The 23,865-nt window shown below is 39.9% G+C and overlaps 1 protein-coding gene across 9 annotated transcripts in view; it reads left to right on the top strand.

Moving 5' to 3' along the window:
* Positions 1 to 23,865, top strand: part of SOX5 (SRY-box transcription factor 5) — a 618,882-nt gene that overhangs the window by 464,147 nt on the left and 130,870 nt on the right. For all 9 annotated transcript variants that reach the window (XM_015627613.1, XM_015627615.3, XM_015627614.3 and 6 more), the window contains 2 exons: positions 5,913 to 6,085; positions 8,541 to 8,609. In XM_015627613.1, coding sequence (XP_015483099.1) covers positions 5,913 to 6,085; positions 8,541 to 8,609 — 242 coding nt within the window. The remainder of the gene's footprint in view (positions 1 to 5,912; positions 6,086 to 8,540; positions 8,610 to 23,865) is intronic.

The following is a 23,865-nucleotide window of genomic DNA, read 5'->3' as shown; positions in this document are numbered from 1 at the left end:
TTAACATTATTTGAATACAGAGTACTTCAAAATATTCTTATTTCCATTTAATGATTTTTTTTTTCCCCACAGAAAACTTTGTAGATACAGGAGGCTTTTTTTCTTTTGTAACCACAGTTAATGATATGAACATAATACAATATTATTATGTCTTCCAGGCTTTGTACTTGCGCATTGTTTTCTTTGATTTTCCTTTGAAAGACAGATTCTGACAGTTCAAAAGCTATTTACGCAATTACTTTGATAGTAAACTGACTTGGTAGATAGATTTCACTGTCTCTATGGGTGAGGGTGCACACAAGCACCCCTGGTTGATGCCATCCCCAGCAGTTTAATGGGGACATGACAGAGGGCTTGAGAGCCTTGCCATAGCTCTGCCCCTGCAGAATACACATCCGTAGGCTTGTCTGGGAGCAAACACTCTCACTGCCTGAACATTTGCAGCAAAAGCTTAAAATGTCTGTCAAAGAAAATATTGGCTTTCCCAATTTCTCATTTACATTCTCATTCTGTCTAATAAATTATAATAAAGTATTTACTGTTTTGATCGCAAAAGCAGTTTCTCTGCCTTTTTTTTGCTTTGGTTCTGTTTTGGGTGGGTATGCCAAGGTTTCTCCTGTTCGTTTTCTCACTTTAAGTGTGTCATTTGGTCATATTGGTGTCTTCATTCTAATGTTTATTAAAATGTTACTGTTACTGCCAGTCTGAGACTGTGAATCAGAACTAAGAATGTGTAATAGTTTATTTCACATTTGAGTAAATTTCTTCTACTACTTAAACACTATTATGGGTAGTGTTGATCTGAGATGAAGTTTAGGTTTGGCGATACAGAATGCCACTAATTTGAGTCTTCTTTTATTGCCATCTGCTGTGGGTGTTGCATCCACAAACATAGGGTTTTTTCTGAGCCTTCGTGGTAATAGAGGATTAAGCTGATGCATCTGGAAAGCATCTTTTCTTGTGTCTTTATGCACTTAGCAACCTGCAGTGTGTACTTGGATGGTCCTTTGCCTGAGTTGTTTGGATCAGTTGTGAAAAATCTGTGTTTTGCCATGGCAGTGAGAGAGAGCACAGGGAGCACCTACAACAATCTCCTGAAAGGCAGGTGGCCTGGTGGTTAAAAGCTTTGTTGAGCATAAAATGTGCAATATCTCTTTGTCATGGATCTGATGGTAATTAAGAGTAATTCTTGAGGCAGTCACTGTTTCAAGGCACTCTCCTTTTGCTCCTCACTCAGTACTTCTGTAGTCTAGCTTGCTGTCAAGCTGTAGGCTGCAACAATGGACACTTGGGGTTTTTTTCTCTCAGCCCTGCTGCCTGGCTGGAGTGAGAGCACTGCAGTGTGTAAAGGCCAGCTCCAGAACCATTCCCAACTCTGTGCTGCTTGGAGCAGCTCCCAGGGAATTTAGTAAGGAGGCAGCTGAAGATGGCTGCTGGGGCTAGAGGTTTGCACCCCCTCCCAAGTCAGGGTTAGCAGCCATGTGGAGAGTTCATTAACTCAAGAGTGGCATAAACTGCCTTCATTCTTCTTGTTGGTTCAGTTGCATAAAATACTGACATGTTTTGCCCTGTAAGCTACAGAATTCTTTAGATGGAAATCCCTTATCTGCCAAGACACTTCACACAATGATAGAGGTTTAGATCTCGTGCAGGTTAACTGAGAGAAAATAGCGAGGGTAGCACAAAAATCCACCATCCTTGTTTACCCCTAATCTGTGGCATCTAGAAAAGCATCAACAAATAACTGCAGCACTTAACTCATAATTTTTAGTACACCAGGAAAAATTCCTATAACCAATTGTACTTATGTAGTGACCCCATTGTTGCCCTCACCTCACCTCACCATTAAATAAATAAAACTGTCCATGCTTTGGCCTTCATATGTTATGCAAAGTAATGTTTGATTGGCCATGGCAACTGTGAAATAGCACTTTAGTTGACCATTTCCATGAAGGTAATTATAGAGAAAGTGTGCTAGGTAATAAGGCTAACATAAAAAATACTAAACTTAAACTAAATGTAAACACTTAACATTATTATCAAGATCTGATTCAAGTATTTCCCTTGTTTTTCATTTTCACACATTTACAAGCCACCAGTGACCTGCAAGATATGTTAGAACTATGATTCATCATCAGTGGGGCTTATACAGATGTGTGAATAAGACAGGGGGAAATCTGCACATAACTCACCATCTCTCATTAGAGCCACACATCTGATCTTTTTTTGCCTCTGGTTTTCTGCAGGTCACTTGAGAGTATGGCTATCCAAGTACTTATTTTGCAAGGAATTATTACCTCAAAGAATTGAAATTATCATTAAATACTATTCCAGTTACTGGAAGGATGGCTTAGTCCTGTGAAAAAAAGTACCTACTAAGCCATGTTTTCCAGGAAGTAGTCTCCAACAGAAGATTTTTTTATAAAGCTGATGCTGATAAATTTTCCCCTTTGGTTTATTAGCAAACTGAAATAGCTTGAGAAATATAATGCAAGAAGTCTGCCTTTTGTCAGACTACTCTCACTCCAGCTGTATAAACCCAAGGAATTATGCATTGTACTTACTAAGTAGGATATAAAACACCCCTTGTGAGCATTTCAGATTTTCTTAAAAACTGAATAATTATGGAGAGACTTGAGTCGATTTGTCCCTGGCTGCATGGCTGCAGTGTGCCTGTGATTCTGATGTCTGCATTGGCACTTCATTGCACTGCCTGCTTACTCTTGGTTCACAGAGTCATAGTTTGGGTTGGGAGGTCATCAGGTCCAATCCCCCTGCAATGCACAGGGACACCTTGTACCACACCAGGTTGTTCAAAGCCCTGTCCAACTTGCCCTTGAAAATTTCCAGGGATAAAGCATCCACCACCTCTCTGGGCAACCCATTTCAATGTTTTACCACCTCCATTGTAAAAAATTTCCTCCTTATGTCTGAGCTAAATTGACCCTCTTTTCGTTTAAAACCATCGCCTCTCATCCTGTCGCAGCAGGCCCTGCTAAAAAGTTTGTCCCCATCTTTGTAATCCCATTTTAAGTATATGGAAGGTGTCTCTGGAGCCTTCTTTTCTCCAGGCTGAACAGCCCAAACTCTCTCAGCCTTTCTGATAAGAGAGGTCCTCCACCCCTCTGATGATGTTTGTGGCCTCCTCTGCTCCTCTTCCAACAAGTCCCCGTCTTTCCTGTGCTGAGGACCCCAGAGCTGGGCACAGCTCTTCATCTTTATTCTTGGAATTCAGAGAAAGCTGCCCTTTTCCTGGAGGGGAAGTTTTTTTTGCTGCCCTGTGGGTCAGTGAGGCTGCAGAGGCAGTGCAGGAGGTGGATGTCCTGCCTGTGTCTGGTGCCCTGCTCAGGTCAGTGGCACGTGGAGTGTCCTGTTCCCACAGCCAGAGCTTTGACGCGCGGGGTTGGCTACCAGCACGTCTTTTTCTGCCTAACTCTGTGATCTCTCTGTCTGTCAGTTTACACATATGGAAACGTTTTTCCACCTTTCAGATTAATTTAAAGATGGGGATTAATTTAACTTTACAAAGTGCTTTTTGATTCCCAACTGAAAGCTACTGTAGTAGCTCAAAATACACGGATGAACCAGCACTGGCTGAGGAGCTGTGATGTGTGTTGGTGTATTTGACAGTGATTTCTTTTTGCTTACCCTGACTCAAGGACTGAGACAATCCTGTGTATTCCTTCTTTCTGTAGGACCTTCTTCCCCTCTCTCTCATGCTTGCATCCACCCCTCAGTAAAAGTCAGGCATAAAATAGCTGCTGAATAAAGAAATACAAAATATTTTGTTTTCAGATGTTTCACTTCTAGTGGCAGTATCAGTGCAGGATAGTCTTCATTAGAGGGGCATTACAGTAAACCCATGTGGACAGACCAAGGCAGGGGCTGCCTTCTAGAATAATTCTTCTACACCACTTGGAAACACTGCACCTTTTTTCTGGGGAAAAACAAATAAAGGATGAAGAGTGGCAATAGAAACTTCTGATTAATTCCATGGCCAGGTGGCAAATGCATTACTTGTAGCAGTTCTCTGTCTCCAGTGTTGGAAGGAAAAATCATAGATAGAAGTGTTTTCTTCAGCCGTGATAGTGTTTTAGCGCTGGCTTCCATTCTTTCTCACAGCTTTTAGCAGAACAGGTTTAAAGTCCTATGGTTTCTGTTTCAGTGTGTTTCTCAAGTTTCCAGCTTGTACCACAGTTTTTCTGGAGGCTTTATCTGAGAATATTCTGCTGTAGTTCTTTGTTATGTGGTGAGAATATTTTCACAGAAATTTCTAGAACCCTAATAAAAAACAATTTAATTACATTTCTTCTGTCATGTTTTTTTCCTGGTGATTCTTTGTGGTTTTCCGCTTGCATATGTCTACAAATGGATTTGAACTTGGCTGATGTAACAAATGGGATGTTGCTTGGGATCACATGACTGAAATTAAGTAAAAATAACAAAGGGAAAAAAGAAACAAAAAGGTAAATTAAGGTAACCATCAAACAAAGAGCCCTCCCAGTGGTACCTCAGAGGCTGTGGCACAGTCTTTCAGAGCAAACAGTAGATGATTCACCATTTCAGACATTTCAATCCAATCTAGAAAGCTGTAGTAAATATATTATAGGGAACATTCCTTCACTGGCAGGGGGGTAGACTAAATGAGCTATTACCAGTAGCTCTTTTCCATGTCTGACTGATAGTTGGCTAGGAACATGTTTGCTGTAGTCGCCAATTTTTTTTTCTTTTTACATTTTTTTTTTTTTTCACTTGGAGAACACTAGTGACATTGGCAGAAGAATGCTTCCAGTGTTTGAAAGAGGTTTGTATGGAAGGGTGGTCCCAAAACCAGGCTATTTTCAGAGGAGGCATTAACACTGATAGCCTTAATCCTTTCCTAAAGGCTTTTTAGAAAGGTTTTCATAGGATCTGACTCATGTGAGAGGGTGTGGTGGTATTGGGGATATCTGTGGATTAGCTGCTACACATATTTTCAAGTCTTTTAAATTCACAGTCAAATGATTCTACATATATTAAAAGTGCCCTTTTTTGTGGGGTTTTTTTAGTATATTTTTTGTTTGTTTTTTTGTTGGGTTTTTTTTTGGGTTTTTTTTTGGAGTATGATTCATAGCTTTTGATTTTTCTTGGAATTTTTTCTTCCCTTCCCTTATAACCACTGTCCTTCTGGATAGAAAAATAATTTCTTCAGCACAGTTAGGAAAGTGAGATAGTGAGTTCCTCTGTGTCTGCTGAACTCTTATTATTAAAAAAAACATCTAACAGCAGTACAAATGAGAGTGATGGTGAGTTGTGTTTAAGTTGTGTTTAACTCAGGTTTTCAGATATGTTTATAAAAGACTTTTTCCTTTGAAAGTGCACCTTGGTGGCAGCAACAGCAATAGGAGTTATTGACAATTTAAGTGCTATATAATTTAATCCTAATCAGGGATGTAGGTGATATAGCAGGTTATAGAGGGACGTTAATACTTATCCTGCATCAATGCTTTGACATTTACAGAAACCATACCTTTTCCTAAGTTTCTGACACAAATATAATTGTCTTAGAAACCTGGAAGGGTTGATTTTTTTGATCCCCAGTGTTTAAAACTTGAAACTTTCTCAAAATAGGCAGTGTTATTTCACTTTATTAATCTGACAGAAAGGCAGTGGGAAACAGATGAAAGGGCAAAGAAACATTGAAGGGGTACACCAGATCAAAGCCTGGATTTATCCTCCATGGCTCATTTTCCTCTAGAGGAACAGGTCTTAGTGTGCAGCATATTGCAATATGCTGCTGCTGCTGCTGCTCTTTGGTTCTCCTAAAACTTTGCTTACAGTAAAGCTGCAAAATGAAGAGCTGGATTGCTCTAAATTTCCTCTCTTCTCCTTACCCCTTTTTTTTTTGTTTCCCCCCACCATATGATGCCCAGGGACTCCAGAAAGCCTCGCTGAGAAAGAAAGGCAGCTCATGGGTATGATCAATCAGCTGACCAGTTTGAGGGAACAGCTGCTAGCAGCTCACGATGAACAGAAGAAGCTGGCTGCATCTCAGATCGAGAAACAACGCCAGCAAATGGAGCTGGCTAAGCAGCAACAAGAGCAGGTGAGTGATTATGACAGTGGCTTTCAGCTTAAATCGTTTCCTAGAAGGACTTTCCAGTAGTTTGTCTTTCAGGCTTCATACTCTAAAAGTTGTTCTGCACCCAAAATCTTTTCCATTTGTTCTCCAAGGTGAAAAAGTTTGAACAAAAACATATCAGAAGAATGATTTAATTTGAAATATATCCATCTTGGAGTTGTTCAGAGCCTAGTGCCAGTAATGCCAAGGTTGTGAGTTCAGCCCTTGCATGGGCCATTCACTTAAGAGTTGGACTTGACAGTCCTCATGAGTCCCTTGCAACTCAGAATACTCTGCAATTATATATTATCTTTCAATACTTTTTGGGGTTTTAAACTATCTGTAAATAAACAGGCAAATTCAGCCCTCCTGAATAATCTGCTGAAGCTGCTTTAATTCAGTAATACTGAATAGGTATAAAAAGAACAAAATGCAGCACTTGGATTGTAATGTGAGAAATGAAAAGGTTGGGTTTTGCCAACTGTGGAAAAAAGCAAAGAATAATATAAAGTCAGTGAACAAGTGTGACTTTTATTCTTCTGCACTTGAGAGGCTTGATTTTCAGTTCTTGCAAGTATGCCCTTCACTGGAAATGCAAACATGGTTTTCACATGTGATCAGTTCCAATGTGCATACACGGACATACAACATTTTAGGCAAAAACATAACTTTTCTCACAGATTTCACTGTGCAGATTTTAACAGAAATTAATATCCACTTTTGTACTTGAACATGAGCAGAGAATATTTAGATGTTTAGTCCAAAATTTTATCACAGAATTGCAGCTATATGAGTCTTATGAAACTCACAAAATTCTTTAAAATCTGTCATAGTTGTCATATTCAGTGTTGGTATTGTGCTTAAGCAAGGCTTAAGATTTCTAAACCACTGCTGATACCTTCAGACATTTAAGCCTTGGTTTTCCCTGTTTTTAATTATTTAAAAACCTTATCTTAAATAAAGGGTGTTTTGGCCTTATGCCTGAAATCCCACACAGGGAGAACAGAAGTGACTTACCTTGGGGAATTTGTATCGTGCTGTTGTTAAAACAGCAAAGGTGGATGAAGGAGTGAAGATGGAATTGGCAAGATTCTTTCACGAGGAGACATCCTGTAGGAGCTGTTCCTTTTATCCTGCCTTTTAAAGTCACTAGTGCCACAGGATGGCTGAGGGATTTGAAAGTGAATAAGAAAATGAAAACAATGTAAAAAAGCAATAAGAAATTAGGAAAACTGGGATTTCTTTTAATTGAAGAAGGCACATTTACTTCTGTATTATGCAGAAATTAAAATATCCAGACTCTGGAAAAAATGTAGTGATAAAAATTACTTTTCTTTCTTAAATAAAGGCTCCAGAAAGAAAATATTTATTTCATCTGTTAGATGTGGAGCTAACTATGACTGAGTGTTTCTTATGCAAATAGTCTAATAATAGAAAGAAAAGAAAACACCTGAGGGGAAGAAAGCACAAAATTTCTCCCAGTAAGTATGTATAAGTTACCAACTGACCCTGAGATGTGTACACATAACACAGGGGAAGAGCAGAGCTCTTTCTAATGTTTGTACTGCTGCACTGGCTGTTCATGAGAGCAGAGCTTTTGTGATAACTTAAATGAAAGTTTTTCAAATTTGCTTTTTAAGTTCAAGAACGGTTTATCTGCCTCCAGCTTTTAGAACTCTTAATTCCATTCTGTTAATGTCTGCTTTTTTCCTTCACGGTGTATAAAATGTGTCTATGGCAGCGTTTGCAATCATTTAGCAGAGAGGGAGGGTGGAAGTCCTTAGGGAAAATTGCACTTGGCTTTGAGAGGAGACTTAGAACAGCTCCATCCCCTTCCACAAACTGGTTTCAGTGTTGAGCCTTGTAGCCTTACTGCTACTGCCCCCTTAGTTTCTTGCAGCTGATACACACATTGAAGAGTCAGTGATTTTTCCAAACTCAGTTCCAGTCTCTTTGTGCCTGTTTCTGCATTTAAAAAAACAAGAAGTACACTAAGAACCTTCCTGCATGGTGTCAGATTGCCATTTTTTTGGAATTTTTGAGCAAGTGGTGCCAAACAGAAGAGTGTTTCTGGCCATCCTACTCTTTTGCTTTTTCCACTTTCCTCCACTATTTTTCAGTTTCCCTGCCAGTATTGTTCTCTCTCCTGGGGAATTTTAGCAGTGCCATTTCAGTAAGATTTTTTTCATAGGTCCTTGTCTTCATATCCAGTTTGTCATTTTCTGTAAGATTCCCTTTCTCACTAGAATTAGCAATGAATTGTTCCTGAACATGTGCCCCTTGCTTCAGCAGCAGTCTCCAGGCTGCTGCCTCCTGCCCTTGAAGGTTTCTTAGCTCAATGGAGAGGTTTAAAGAACTAAGCAGGGTCGAAGCTTCCAATGGATGGAATCTGGGAATGGTTATCCATATCTCATGTTTCTTCTGTGCAATTTCTTCACAGATTGCAAGACAACAGCAGCAGCTTCTGCAGCAGCAACACAAAATTAACCTTCTTCAGCAACAGATCCAGGTCAGAGACACGTCTCCTCCCATGCCCCTGTTACCTCTCTTCCTTTCCCTTTCCCCACTCTTTCCCTCAGCCATTATTGCCACAGTTTCTTTAAGAATCTCTGCAGTTGGCTGGCATCTTGTTTATGGAAACACATGAGGATTTTACCTGTCATTTAGCAAAAAAGGTCAGTTTCTGGGAGGCCTTATATGATTAACATGGGTCCTGTAGGATCAGGAAGATGTTAGAGGAGCTGGTCATGCAAACAAGCATTTGCTGGACCAAATCCTCTTTCCTCAGGAGTGACAAAAGCATTCCCAGAGTTTGTTTGGAACTGATGTCCCACAGCTCCGTTTTTAAGGTTTTGCTGAAGCAGTTCTCTTCAGTGATTGATAATCAAGTGCACCTTCTTCCCTCTGCCTGAGGTGTTTTAAGTCTGGAAATTTTTATTTGTGGCAAAGTATTGTGTGAGTGAGAAACTGGTGAAAAGTTTGGTCAGATTCAGGAGAGCAACTGTGTAAGTTCCTGGTATCTACAGTTTATTTCCAGTAGTAGAAAAAGCTGTTAAACCAGCATAACCAGTAAACTTTATTTAGCCTCTTTCTTCCTTTATGTATTCAGAAGTTCCTTTTCATGCTACTGACTGTAGTTGATTACTTTTCTCCCATGTTCATGCCTCTGTTTTGGGAACAATGCAAATCAGTTTGGCTGTGCAGGTTTCCATGGAATAACAAAGGAGAAGTTTGACTTCTTGCTGATATCGAGGATCAGGGTAAAATCTCTGTTTTTCTGATGATGCAGTTTGTACAGAGCATTGCAAGTTGCTGTAGCCTGTTCTGTTTGTTCAGTAGCAACAGCATTCTCCTTCCAAAGCTTTTCACTGGTATTTCAGAGTGCGTTGCCTAAAATGATCAGTGACAATTGTAAACCATTTAAGAAAACTTAATTCCAGCCAGATCAGAGGAGCTTCATACTAGAAGAAAACTTGGCTCTGTCATTCCAGAGGATATTCTGTCCATATCAGGACTTGTGCATTTATGAAAAACTCCTGGGAAGGTCCACCCCTCTGTTAAAAGGCAACTTCTATTCAAAATGTGCTTTGCTGAAAATAATTTTGAGATTGGTAAGACTTGGTTTGTCCTTGACCTCTGTATTCTTTTCTTCTTCTTTAATTTGTGTGTGGGAGGGATTTTTCTTTATTGCTGCATTTTTAATAAGTTTTTAAAAGAAAAGCAATAGCAAAACCTGTACAATAGCACGGAAAATATTTATATTTTTAGCATTTAGCTATGGCAGCAAGAGAGGAAGTTGTTTTATAAGCAGTGAATAAAAATAAATTGACGTAACATAATTTGACCCCAACCCTTTTAAGTTTTAACGCCTTGTAGATAAGAATGAAGTATGTTGTTTTTAGGGTAGTGAAGAAAACCCTGGTTATTGATAATGAGATATAGAGCCTTTCATCTCTTGATCTCTGGTCCAAGTTTGACCTAAGTCAGTAGTAAATGAAAGTCAGCCAACTACCATCTGATAGAAGCTGCAATCCTTAGAAATGATTTGGAGGTCGGTCTCAAGGGATTTCAGATGAAATACTGACCCTGCCGAGGTCAGGATTTCACCTCCAGGGTCCACTTCACACAAACCCCATGAGATTTGTGGCACCCTTCTTTTGGATGGTCAGGCAAGAAAGGTCAAGAATTGAACAGGCAGTGAGACAATACAGTTCTCTCATTCCCACAGAGCTGTAGTGAAATTTTGGTTATACTGCACAGGCAGTATGGACAGTTCCATGCCCTTATGATCCTCAAGTCTCATGAACCCTGGTTGCAGCCCATAATTGTAAAGGGAAAAACGTTTAAAAATAAAAAAACAATCCTTATTGACATTGAATACAAAGCAAAATACTTCTCCTCAATTAGTGACTGTCAGAGAAGAAACAATTCTTAAAGAAATCATCTTTTTTATATAAATCAAGACAATGAAGCCCATGTTTAAAATGGTCAGTGAGTTTACAGTCAGCTTATGGGTTATGGTAGGTAGAAGAAAACTGTGACAAGAATGCAGCTCTGAGTTCAGTTTTTCTGACCTTGCCCTAATTAATCTAAGAGGCTTCTGTCACACTGGCCTGAAGATTGAAATAGCATTAGATTTATTGACAGGGAAATACTCCTACAAAGAGTGGATAACTGTTGGACTTATGTGCAGTTGAATGATTATGCTGTAGTTATGAACACAACTTATTTATGACAAAGGAATTGTTTTACTTGAGCCAATTTTTTTCTAAGCTTGTAAGAGTTGCCATAATTCCAGATAAATTATTACACAGAAAAAAGCTACGAAATATTGGATTGAAAGCATAATACCCTAAGGTTAAAATAAAGCATAACCTGGCTGACCCCATGATTTATGAGTCCTTTCTCTCAGTGTGCTAACTTGGAAACAGTTCCCTCTCTCCTTACCCCATCACACAATCACTGAAAAGCAAAACGTAACCAGGGGGAGACTGACGTCTCTCTCCGCCTTAGAGGGCTGCAAATGCTCAGTGTAACTACAGCTCAATTAAACCAGCACTTCTGTGATGCTGGAGAAAGATGCTTTAGTTCCTGGAGCTCAGAAAAATGTACCTGGCATGTGAGTCTCTAATTGACATGTCTTTTTCAAGCCTGTCTCTTCTGAATTAATTGGAAGGTGGTGTCGCTAGAACAGAAAACAAGTTTGTATGGAGAGTTAAGTAAACTGGAGAAAAGTTGCAGATTAGATTAAATGTGAGAATCTGGACAACCTCAAAATGCTGAAACAGGTACTAGATGGGATTTTGTGTTTTGGCAAATGTTTGTAATTTTTTTCCTACTTTCCAGGATGTTCTAGACCTAGTTTGTGAAGAGGTTTGAGTTTCTCTGAATAATTAACTAACCCTCCCCCATTTGTTTTTATGCCACTTTGGAATGCATCCTCCCATGCACACTGCTTTCTGTTCTACCTAATCTTTCTGTGTAAGGTTTTCACAGTTTCTGCCTGCTGAGTATTTGTGGTCTTCTCCCCTGCACCCCTCAGTCGTCCTGTTGTACCGTAGATGGAACTGGAGCCTGTGTTTTCACAGCTCTTGTGCATCAACCACCCCAAAGATTTCCGGTTGTATTTTAGAATGGTAGTGATTTGCAGCTGTGGAACAGGCTGACACCTAGTACAGCTCAGCAAGTTCTTGGATTCAGTTTGGTTTTGCCCTTCAGGGCCTCAAGGGAACTGTCCTGGTTGCCTACTCATCTTTTGCAGGGTCATAATCTGCTTCCTGGTGCCCTTACTCTAGAGCCTGGGGAAGTCTGAGGCTCTGTAGCTATCATGTCAGGTGGGCAGAGAGTGGAAGAACCTTGGATGATGTTTCTCATGATGCTGAGCTTGTCCCCCAGTACACCCCAAAGGTGTCTTGCTTCAAAGGCTGTCTCTGAAACACAAAGTTTGAAGGGGTCATGCAGTTCACTTGCTCAAGAGAAAAAGTCTAGCCCAGGATGATGATGGAAGGGTTTGCTTTGAAGCTCAGTGATGAATGTCACTTTAATTGAACTATATTTAAAATGAAATATGGTTGTTAAAATTCATAAAGTAATTCATATTCAGTAGGGCACTGTTGATAAAATAGGTCAACCTTGCAGCCTAAATTGTGATAAAACTGATACTGCTAATCTCACAATTTTGTAGAAAACCTGACAATGGTTTATATTTTTTTCCTCAAGCCCCAGCTTTTGGAGTCATGTGATGACAAAAATGCCAGCTTTCATTTCTCCAAAATGTAAACTTCCAAGTCTCATATTTCCAGGCAAAATCTGAAACCATGAGCACTACAAGTTCCAAAATTAGAAGGCAAACAAAACAGAGGCCAAATGCTGTTTTCCAGTCTGTTCTGATTTTTAGACAAAAAATTTTTTGGGGAGCCCAGCTCAAGATCTTGGAACACTTCAGGTTGCCAATAATGTAAAACTAAGCTCTCTAAACAGCAGGAAGCAAAAATGCTGCTTTAAAGCGTTTCTAGCATTTAGGCCACAGTTTTGTATGACTTTTTTGGTTTAATCTGTCAGTACTTGCTTAATAATTTGTGTTTTTTCCTGAGTGACATACTTAGCCCAGGAACCAAGTGCTTTCTGAAACTTGAGAGCAATTCCTGACAGACAGTAACCATTTGATGACTGTGTGTTTTAGGAGAGGGTTTTCATTTTCCTCCAGCTCTAGAGCAGATGTTTTAACAGGACTCTTTTTTGGTGAGAAAGTTTGGACCACTGAGAAGTGGGGGATCCCAACTAAATTCTGATGCAAAGCTGTAATGAGTGTCTCTGGCCTTCTCCACCTGTTACCAAGTGCCTGAAATATCGGAATTAATCTCTCCAACACTGAAGATGTGTTAAAATAATTTCATTCAGGCCTGAAGATGCACGCAGGAGATTCTAGAGTGGACGCGTGATTCTGCAATAGGGTTATTTATGTACAGTCCCTCTGTGCATAGAATAGTTAACCTCATCACCACAAATCCCACCCCACGTTCCCAGAGATTCAGTCCTTTGTTTTGTCTATCACTGCCTTCCTGGGCCAGATGTCTTATTCTTATATCCCAGCTGTCCTTGCTGAAAGCAGCTTTTGCAGGCCTTCTTTCTCTGCTGAAAGTTTCACAGACAGAGTAAAAATTGAATTAACCTGTTTTGTATCACACCTGCCAGGTGGGATGTGGCTCTGCCAGCTCCCAGGTGGAAAGTTTGCCGTGGCCTCGATGGCCTCAAGCTTTGCAGAGCCTCAGCAGCTTGTCTAGAAGGAGGTGTGGGCACCAGAGCCCTCCGGGCATCGTGCTGCAGGCTTTCTGGCTTTCAGAATCGCTCAGCTGCCCTGCATGTCCTTCCAGCTCCAAAGGAGGCTTTCCTTTGTGAGTCTGGATCCAGGTTTCCATCCTCCCACCCGAAGTCAGCTGGCTGTGTCCCTTTCCCCATGAGCTGTGTTGGTAGATGAAGGGACCTGGCTGCACTAGTGTGTTCTCAAACCAGAATATTCTCATTCTCATTACCTCCTTCTGAGGTTTAAGATGTTGTTCCAATTTGGAATGTAATAAAATCTTGAACTTTGAATATCCTGTAGGATGGCTAGTCCATTTTTCAGCCAAATCTATTTTTCAAAACGTAGCTATATTTTTGGGGGAGGAAAGAAGGATTTGGTTTCTGAGTTACACAGAAGTTCAGCAAAATATTTCTTGAGCTTAACATGCAAAGTTTTGAAATGACACAGTTGTTATTGTCAAAACTTTCCAAACAGCAAGAGGTTCTGGATTGACTCCAGTCTTCCAAAACAGTGGTAGAGACCTGCTTCCAGAGCGCTTTAGATACCACAATTTACCCACGCAGTTATGGCAGCAATTTTTGTTGTTTAGATTTGTTGTTATTTTGAACTCCTCAGGTGAGCAATCATCTGTTATCCAGAGCTGGCTGCGTGATATCTAGGCCTGTTTGTGTTCTTTTTGTTTTGTTAGATGGTACCAGTTTCTCGCTCTTGTTGAGAGAAGACACAGATTAATTGACTGTACAAAAAGAAATGTGAACATTTTTTCCCTACCCCAACAAGTTTGCAGTCTTAAATTATACTTCCAACATGACTAAGCCCTTCATTTTCTTTCTTCTGCTTATAAAAAAACTCCAGCAGGCCACTATGTGAGCTAAATACTTGGAGAACTTTGAGCTTTTATTACAGTAAGGAGGGTAGAGGTCCTGATTCTCATCTTTGCCCTGTCAGAATCTCCTCAGTGCAGCCACAAGGTCTTGGGGCATTTCTTTCCTGTTTTCCAGCATCTCACAGCTGTAACCAGAGTTCTCTCGAGGCTTTAAAGGGCTGGAGAGAAGAGTCCTTCACCGGAGACACAAAAATGAGCAGCTGCTACACCAGGGCTTGGTTACAGATTTAATAATGCCTGTTGCTTCTGGATTCCTGTTTTCCTCAGGAATTTTGCTGTTATGAGAAGTCAGTGACAGCAGAGCAATGCTTTGTGGTGCTACAATCGCTTTGCAAGCCCTTGCAAGGCAGAACAGTATTAGTTTTTCTATAATTAGAGTCCTCTTTGCATATTAGAGAGAGGTGAGGACAAAAGGTTTCCTTGGTAAGACAATAAAGCTGTTGAAGTGAGGGCAAGTGAGGGCCTGATCCAACTCCCACTGAACATGGAGAAAAGGCTCTTGTTCATACTAGTGGGAGTTTAATGAGTTTCTTCAGTAGGAAACTGTGAGAAAGTATCTTCCTCCTCACTCTCCAAAATATTTTTAGAACAAGCTCTGTCCACTGAAACGGTTTGTTTTTTTCTTTTGTTTTGTTTTGCCAGTGTGGATATGACAAGCTATGACTGCACAGTCGAACTGAGCAGTCTCGTGGATGTGGGGACATTTTGTCCAAATTTGTCATGTGTCAGGAGCAGCTGTTCTCCCACAACTTATAAACATGGGCATACTGCATTCAGTGAGACCCAAAAGGGAGTCACACTACAGCCTTTCCCATGACTTTGCAACCTCTTCCCAAACCGCTGACGTTGCCAGCAAAGAGGCAAAACAATTGTTCCTCACAAAGCTCTGCAGCTGATGTCCTATCAGTTATCAGAATAGCTTGCCTGTCCCCCTTGAGCAGGAAAAAATCCCCTGGGAAAGAAGTTATTCAAAACCACACACATAAGCATGCACAAAACTAAAAAACAAACAAGCAAACAAAACCAAAGACAACAACAAAAACAAACAAAAAACCCCACAAAAAAACCAACCAAAAAACAAAACAAAACCAAACAAAAAAAACCCACAAAAAACAACAAAAAGCAAAATAAAAAGACAAACAAAAATACCCAGCCTCTAAGGTTCAGGGTGGAAATAGGAAAAGGGAGGAAAAAAAGAGAAAAATCAGTCAGAATGAGCTAATTGCTTTCTGTCCTCTCAACTTCCGCTAATAATATTTGTGTTAGGCTGGACTTCTGAGTTACCTGTGGGCCTTCATTTTCTTCCCTTACCAGGAAAGTTAAGTTATGTAAAAAGCTGTTGAGGTCTTTATCTGTACTTCTTTCAGCGCAGAGTATCATTTTGCACCATGGTTTTAACTCCAAAGATAACCCTTAGCAAGTTTCTACAGGTAGTTCAATCTCAGGCATTTTCTTTGCCCTTATGCCATCCAAATTTGTTGACTGGTGTAGTTGTGCCAGTTCAAGCCAGGAGTATCTGCTGAAAACTTTCATGAGCTCAGTAGGTCAGAGCATGGGGCTAACTGTGCCAGGGTTGGGGGTTTGATCACCAGATAGGCTATTCCCAGAAGAATTGAACCCTTGTGGGTGGGTCCCTTCAAACTCAGAATGCTCTCTGCTTCTGTGAACTTGAATTTATTGAAAATGCAAGGGCATGTTTGATTGAGGTAAATCAGCTTTTTTTGCCTATGCTGAGCTACTTGATTGCAATAGCACTTGCTTCCTCCAGTGTTACTGGTCCAAATGTTCTCAAATTATAACGTGTTTTGAGCTTCATGCCTTTTTTCCCTTGCCATTTTAGCATCTTTTCTTAATTTATTTTCTGTTACTGAGCTTTCAGTGTTCCCGTTTTCCAGTTCTCTCACACAATCACAAGGGAAGGCCAGAAACTTTTTGTTATTAAAAACCAGAACACTGAAACACCCAAAATAATCCAGCATCTAAGGCTGTAAGGAAAAGGCCAGCAGTCAAATCCAGTCAGCGCAGCTGGCAGTGTTGAGCTCCAAGGCCTCATCTTGGTCTCTCTCTCCTCAGCAGGCATTTCATGGCCACATCTTTTTTTTGTTTGTTTTCAGATCCCCTCTCCAATTTCTGCATCTCTCACCCATCAGCTTTGATTATTTTCTTTCACTTTCAGCTCCCTGGTACTGAGTTTCTCACGCAGCTGCCCATCCTTTCCCTCAGCAACTTCTCCTTTCTGCCAGCTCTCCCTTTCCCTTCCCCGTATTTCCACGGCCTTATTAATGGTTTTGTTTGGCATTTTATTGGCTGTGGAGCAGTAGAGGTCATTTTGTGGGTATTTGTATTGAGAATGGGTGGCGTGGGGTGCCGTGTGAGCTCCGTGCATGTTTGTGCACCCATTGAGCAGAAGGTGTAAGTGTGTAAGTGTGTAAGAGGCTGGAGAAGCTGAGCATGAGCTCTTTATGGCCGTGCTCTTGTCTGTGTGTGGAGTGTGTGTAATGCTGAGCACTTTTGTTGTACAGCCAAAAAAAAGGCTGCTGCTGCTGCCTCTGCAGTAAGGTAAAGCAGAAGATAACAATAAATTTTTTACTGCTGGCTGGCAGAGGTGTTTAGGATGTGTTTTCTTTATATCTTCATCCGCCCCTAATTGAAGATGCTTTAAAATTGAATGACTAGCAGTCAAAACGTGTTTGCTTCAAGCTGAGAAGAAAAATGCTGGTGTCTCTTCTTCCAAACTGATTGCGCTTTGTACACAACTGACAGCCACAGTCACTTTGAGTGACTGATAAGTGGGAAGCTTTGCCACTTATCAAGGAATGCACGCTGAAAAGAAAGGACTGGAGCCGTTCAGATGCTTTGGCATGTTCAAAATAACATCTCACATCAGTCAGGCTCAGAAGCACTAAGAGACATTTCAAAATAAACTTTATATCTATCTATCTATCTATCTATCTGGAGGCAAAAATTCAATTTTACAGACAAATCACTGTGTGGCATCACGTTGGCTCTGAAAATGAGAACATCGTTATAAGGGTCACCAGTTGCAAAATTACTCAGATGGCTGTGTAATTGGAGAGCATTTATTGTAGGGTCTCACCCCACAGAACAAAACAAATTTCAGAAATTCACAACTGTATTTTATTCTGGTGATTTCTCTGAGTTGGGGGGTTTTGGCCCTGTTGGCCAAATAATATTTAGTTTATGTGGCACAGGACATCCTGAAGGATCCCAAAGAGAATGAAACTCCGAGCTAAATTCAGATCACATTTATTTCCTCTTCAATTATTACGGAAAATGCTTGGGATTGCATGGTTTTTACTCAGAAAATGGTTCTTAAGGTTTCTTTAGGTGTTTACTGTGTTTTGTAGTGATGCACAGCATGAACAGAGGATGTAATTTTTCTGGTAAATGTTAATGTTATTTTTTAGTCGTATGTATATTAGGAGATTGTGACCTGCCAGAGTATGAGGGTACATTTTCCTGTCCTGACTGTGATGACACAGGGTGTAGGGTGGGCTGGGTCACTGGACAGAAGTCTACCTGTTAAATATACAAGCACAGATACTCAGAGCTGAGATGGGAATCTCCAGTTGGAGGATAGAGAGACACAAACAAACAGTGTGTAATATCCCAGAGTGAAATTTGGACAGAAGGTGGTGTTGATCTGCATCCATTAGCACTACTCAAACAAAAAAAGCATCCATTAACACTACTCAAACAAAAAACCTGCTGCCAGGTTTACAACTCTTACTCTAACAACACTGGGACTGTTGGTGTATAAGGCCCATTATCTTTTATTATGATTCTAAGCTCTGGGCATCTCAGTCTGCCCAGCTGATTCTATCTAAAATGGTTGCTTTTCTAGCCAAAATGGCTGTATTTGAGATACCAAGGTTGCCACCAGCACCCATACCTGTGTCAAGAGGGAGAGATTGGAAGATCATTTAGTTCCTGTTGCCAATGACTTGCTTTTCTGCTTCACCACTTGCCACGTTAAGTGGTCCCAACTCTGTTTTGATGGCTCATTCAAAACAGAGCACTTCAAACTCTCTGCTGGAATAATGGCTTTAAATGATTCAGAGGGAAAGGGTGGTTCCACCTACCCAGTCAATACCATTATCTTCACTATCTTAGATTTTCCCTGGACCTCTGCTGTCCAAAAGCTGATGATGCCTTACTCTTCTTGGCTCAGGAGACAAGGGGAGCTCACTGTCCAAGAGGCCAAGAGGAACAGTTTTGTTTTAGCTGTCTGATGCTGAATTGCAATGTCCAAATTCAAGTGGAAGGCAGTTGGTTGTGCTTGGTGTTTGTAAGAAGAGTAAATGAAATATTTTGTAGTTCCTTGAGGGGTTGTGATTTGGAGGAATGATCTGAGTGACTCCTGAATTAAAATTTTGGAGAACGAGAGGGAAAGGTACATTTGTCTTGTGGAAGTCTCGGTTGAACAAATATTACCTGGAGGGTAATTTGTTTTTTATTTATTTTATTTTTCATTTATTTTCATTTATTTTATTTTTCATTTATTTTGCATCTTGTGTAGAGTCTTCATTTAAGTTCACTTTTCACATGAAAATTGAATAAAACTTGTAGCAGTTAAATAATTTTAAAGGATCATTTCAGATTTTTATTCAAATTGATTTAAAATATGCTTTGAAGAGATTTAGAGATATATGTCAGGGTTTCTTGTATTTAGAAGTTAAATAAATAAATAAAGAATTTAAGTTCAAACATAAGAATAATAAAGTTATAAAAAATAAAATGAAGACTAACATGGAAAGTAATAATAATAAAACAAGACAAACTTAATTCACAGTACCTGGAGTTCATAAATATTTGGTACAGTGAGTGAACTAATTTTACAATGTGTGTGTTTTAACATTTTTTTTATCAGATTAGACTTATTTAAAAGATGATAGTGATACTGTTCAGCAAATTATTCTAAAGTTGGAACTTGGATAATTTCAACAAAATAGCAATTTAAAATGGATTTGGACAGAAATGATTGAAATATTTCTATACTCTTGTGTGCTGTGAACACTGTGTGCAAAGAAATACTTTATTTGGGTAACAAAGTAAGGCATTTGAGAGTTACAAGTGCCAGAATTAAGTGAAATAGATACCTTTATTTTATTCTCATGTATCTCTGTCATACATGTTGAATTAAGAAATTTTATTTCAGATTTACCTGATAATATAATTTTAAACTATACTCACAAGTGTGAAAATTAAAATTATATTGACAACCTTAATTCTGACATTCCCTAACGTTCAATTCCTTGACTTTTCATCCAATGTAGCATTATTTTAACTGGTTTTCTGTGTAGTTTTGATGGCTGTAAAAGCACAGGATGCTGATACACCAACCACTTACAGTGCATCTATCTCCAGGTCAGTGTGAACCCTGAAATGTCAGCATGGGAGAAGTGCCAACTGGCACTTGGGTTACAGGAGAAATGCTGTGTACTCCTGGCCAGACAGAGCAGTTCCCTGGCTGTGGTGGATAAGAGCCTGTACTATAAAGTCCCCTCTTTTTCTGTGTCACATTTCCTTTCTTCCTTCACTTTTGAGTTTGGTTTCTTTTTAGTTTTGATCTCCATCAAAATAGAGAAGGCTTTTTTTTTTCCTATTGCCGTCCTCTTCACAAAGGTAGATGAGTGATTGAGTACTTTTGTTGAATTTGGGTTGGTGGTGTTGAAAATGGAGTTTGACTTTTTTTTCAGCACCCTCAGCATTTGCTTCTTCCATTGTCCCTCAGTGGGGCTGGGACTGGATCAGCTTGTGCCACTAATCAGTTCTTTTCTCCTAATTTACCACATTCTTTGTACTTCAAACAAAAAACCACCTGAGGCTGATGGTGCAGTGTTTGATGGAACCTGTGGCAGCATTTGTCCCTTTAAAGCTCTGTGTGGTGAGGATGTTTTCTTATCTTGCAAAGTGTGTGTAGAGTCTTGTCTGCCATTTAAGCACTTCTGAGCTGCTGTGAATAAGCAAGAGGGACTTTTTCATGTGCCATATGTAAGAAGTTTCAAGTTAGTAATAACCCTAAGAATCACATACATATAAATTAAGCATAATTTTCATTTTCTTTATCCCTGGGGTTCGAATTTGTAGCCCAGGAATAAGTAAGCATCTATGGAACAGCTCATTGGTTACATTCTCACCTTATACACAGGTGTAAGCTGCCTTACACACATTTTTGTGCATGCATTTGAAATGCCCTACTCCAGATACCAGTTACAAACCTGACTACTTTACTTTTCTGAACAGATTTTTACTGGCTCTAAAGGAATTTAGGGTGAAGGAAGGACATTTTTCCAAATGAGTGCTACAGGTTATGAATACTTACTAAATTGCAATTGATTGTAGTTGTGAATTTTTCAGGGCATTTTGAATTCTTCAGCTGTGCTGGCGATTCCTCTTCATCTGAGATCATGGCAAATAGGGAGAACCCTAAATTTAGAGCAAGGTATATAAAAAGTATTCCCCAGTGATGCAAACAGATTGATGCTTATAAAGCAAGATGCAGTATAAGCAGAAATAGACTCAAATTACTTCACATTAGACAAAATTCAGGAAACAAAACTTTCAGATTTCTTCTTTTTCCCATCTGTGATTCTGTGAACATCCCCATGGTTGTAGACACCCCTATAAATGTTGCTTCTGTTTTTCCATAGATCTTTTTCTTGCAGCAGGAGGTTTCCCTGGGTAGGATAGCTCACGTGATAGATCCAGGAATTTCTTTTGTCATTGTATTGGTAAGCAAACTTTTGGAGAGCTGATATATTCTAGTGACCAGAATTAGAATTATGCTCTATTTCTTGCATTTATTCTTTATTTGAAATGAAAGGCAGGCTTGAAATTTTATTTTTCAAGCATTTTAGCTTTCTGTGTCATGAGTTTCAGGATGTCTTTTAATTCTACTTCCCTTGCATTATTTCTTAGTGCACAGTTCATAATTCCTGTCTTTTTGGTACAATCAGAGTAAAGAAACTGGAATTGTAATGAATATACTGACATAGAAATCTGTATCCTTTGTTAAGAATATTTGCGTTTCTTATTTAAAACGCCAGTTTTGGGAATTCTTCACATCCCCATTGTGTACTTGGGTGGATTTGTGTAAATCACAAGTTTACTTTCTGCACCTTTTGAGTAGGTTGTTTGAGCTCAGTATGCTCTTAGCAGAAACTCTTGCAGAGATCCCGTGGGAGGAAAATTGTCCATTGTGTTCCTTTGAAATCTGGCTATCTTTTTTCCTGGAGCTGGGCTCAGGCAAGTTTATTCTTCCACCCAGAGATATCTTAGGAGGTTCCTGTCCTTTCTGGTGCCTAGGAAGCAGAGCTCAGATACATGTATTGTATTTGTTGCCATCATATAATCTCTGTAACTTCCCTGCAAATATAAAGAATTATGCTTTCCCCAGCTGTTCATTTGATAGGATTCTAGTCCTTCATTTAGAGAAAACAGTGCTTCTCCAATTCCCATTGTTTGAACCATGGCCTCCTTTCTATACCTATTGTTTGTTTTGTCTTTTATTGTTGTTTTGGGTAACAGGTGTTTCTTTCAGGCGGTCCAGGCAGCAAGGCAAGGGCTTCCGTTGTGGCAGATCTCTTGAGACTTTGATTAAACTCTTCTTTGTGATAAGAATGCCACTGCCTTCAAATGAATTGCAAGTGAAATCTGTATTTGCACGAATGCCCTCCATCCCTCTGCCCTCTTTGCTTCTCTGGCTCTCTTTTGGTTTGGGTGTGTTTGCTTTTTCTCCTGTTTGCTCCCCAGAACTGATTCCTTCCCTTCCCAACACCGTGCTCCCCTCAGAGCCTGGATACAGCCGTGGCAATGGTTTCCAGTGAACAAACTGTTTCTGCAAAAAGAGCTTGCTTTTTCCCCCACTGTTCATTTTTATTGCCTTCACAAATACCGTCATTGTGCCTCAGAGAGGTTTCCTCAGAGTTTCTCGGTGGGAACCATGGGTTAGAGGTAATCACTTTCTCTGCATCTCCTGAAGCAGCTCTTGCTCTAGTGGCTGATAGGCACCACGGATACTTCTCTGCCTGTCTTGCCTTTTTTCTTTCACACAACCTCACCTGCTGTCGAGTAGGAGGCACTGCTGTTCATCTGGTTTTGCTGCTTAGTCGTGGGAATACTTCAGGGGCAGGAGCTTAGGTGTGTAGTAGGCAGAATGTACACATAAATCAGTACCTGATGCCAGCTTCTTCAGTGTACATTTAATATCCTTTCAGGTTTTATTTTAGAATAGGACTGCCACACACCAGTATGATCTTAGTGACTGATTCTCTAGATGTTAAGAAAGGCAGAGAAAAGGGAAAACCAAAGAGGAGAAAGAGGGTCGTGCTGTGTTTTTGGCTGGTTCATTGGCTCATATTGTTCAGGTGTCCTGACAGAATATTGCTGACCTATAGCACATTATTTTCATGCCCTTCTCTTCATGCCCAGACATTTATTGGTTGGAAGCCCCAGGGGTGAACAGATACAAAGCTGTGTTAGTCACAGGAGATGTGATGGATGTCCTGGGAGCTGTGCCAAACAATTAAGAATATAGGCATAATGATTTACAGGGTAAGCAAAACCTCTAGAGAATGTTGCATCTGTACAGGCTGCCATGTGAATCTGCAGAAGTCGAATAATTTGCACCATTTCAGTGTTCAAAAGACAGTGCTTATCTAGGGAATGAATGTAGATGGACTCTTGCTTTCAGCCTGAGACAGAACCTTCTGCTGGTGACTTTCTGTTGCTTTGATCAGTGGTTCAGGCTTCCAAAACGTCACCTACAGTGCCATCAGATGCCCTCTACACAAACTGTGTTTTTCCTGCTGCAGTTTTCTGACTGCACTTACAGTGGCAGGGGTATCAGGACAGCCTGGATGTGACATTAGTATTGGATCTATTTTAGTGCTTCTCTCAGTGGCAGTGGCAACATCTGTGGAAAATGTGAAGATAACTGTCAGAAAGCATGTTTGAAGGGTGTTTAATTTAGAAACATTAAGTCCCCCCCCAGGCTGACATTTGCTTTAGCATTCAGTAGTTAACAGTGAAAGGTGGGACTTTAATAATGCTATTTAATACTATTTCCTAAAAGGCTTCTTTCTCATGAAATATGTTGTCTGGTTTTGGTGGTATTTCATTACTGATTGACTCAGTGAAGTTTTATTTGATTTTACCATGACATGTTGATTGCAGGAACCTGAAATTCCCTCCTCTTGTACAAAACATAAAATCCAAACATGAGCATTTAGAGACACTTTGTGCTGAAATAAGTGACCAAGATGAGGAGAAGCCTAACATGACATTACAATTTTATCAGGTTCCACATGGCTTCTTCTCTGTATTAATTTTCTTAACATTTAAGGAACCTGAACCACTGTTTTAATACTTAAATACGAAAAAGGCAGATAGTTTTGAGAAACCAGACTGTTCTGAAAGCAGCCATTTCTTAAGTTCAAGCATTCAAACTTCACTCAGAGTGTGGGCACACGTTCTAAGAGCCTCACACCATCTTTTTAAATTTTTTATTTTTTTTTTTGAGACGTCATCTCCCTGCTCCTTCAGGAGCTGCCC

This window comes from Parus major, chromosome 1A (genome assembly GCF_001522545.3).
Source record: "Parus major isolate Abel chromosome 1A, Parus_major1.1, whole genome shotgun sequence".
In the NCBI taxonomy this organism is placed as follows: Eukaryota; Metazoa; Chordata; class Aves; order Passeriformes; family Paridae; genus Parus; species Parus major.
The sequence above is the reverse complement of the archived record's forward strand: the minus strand, read 5'-3'. Positions and strand labels throughout refer to the sequence as shown.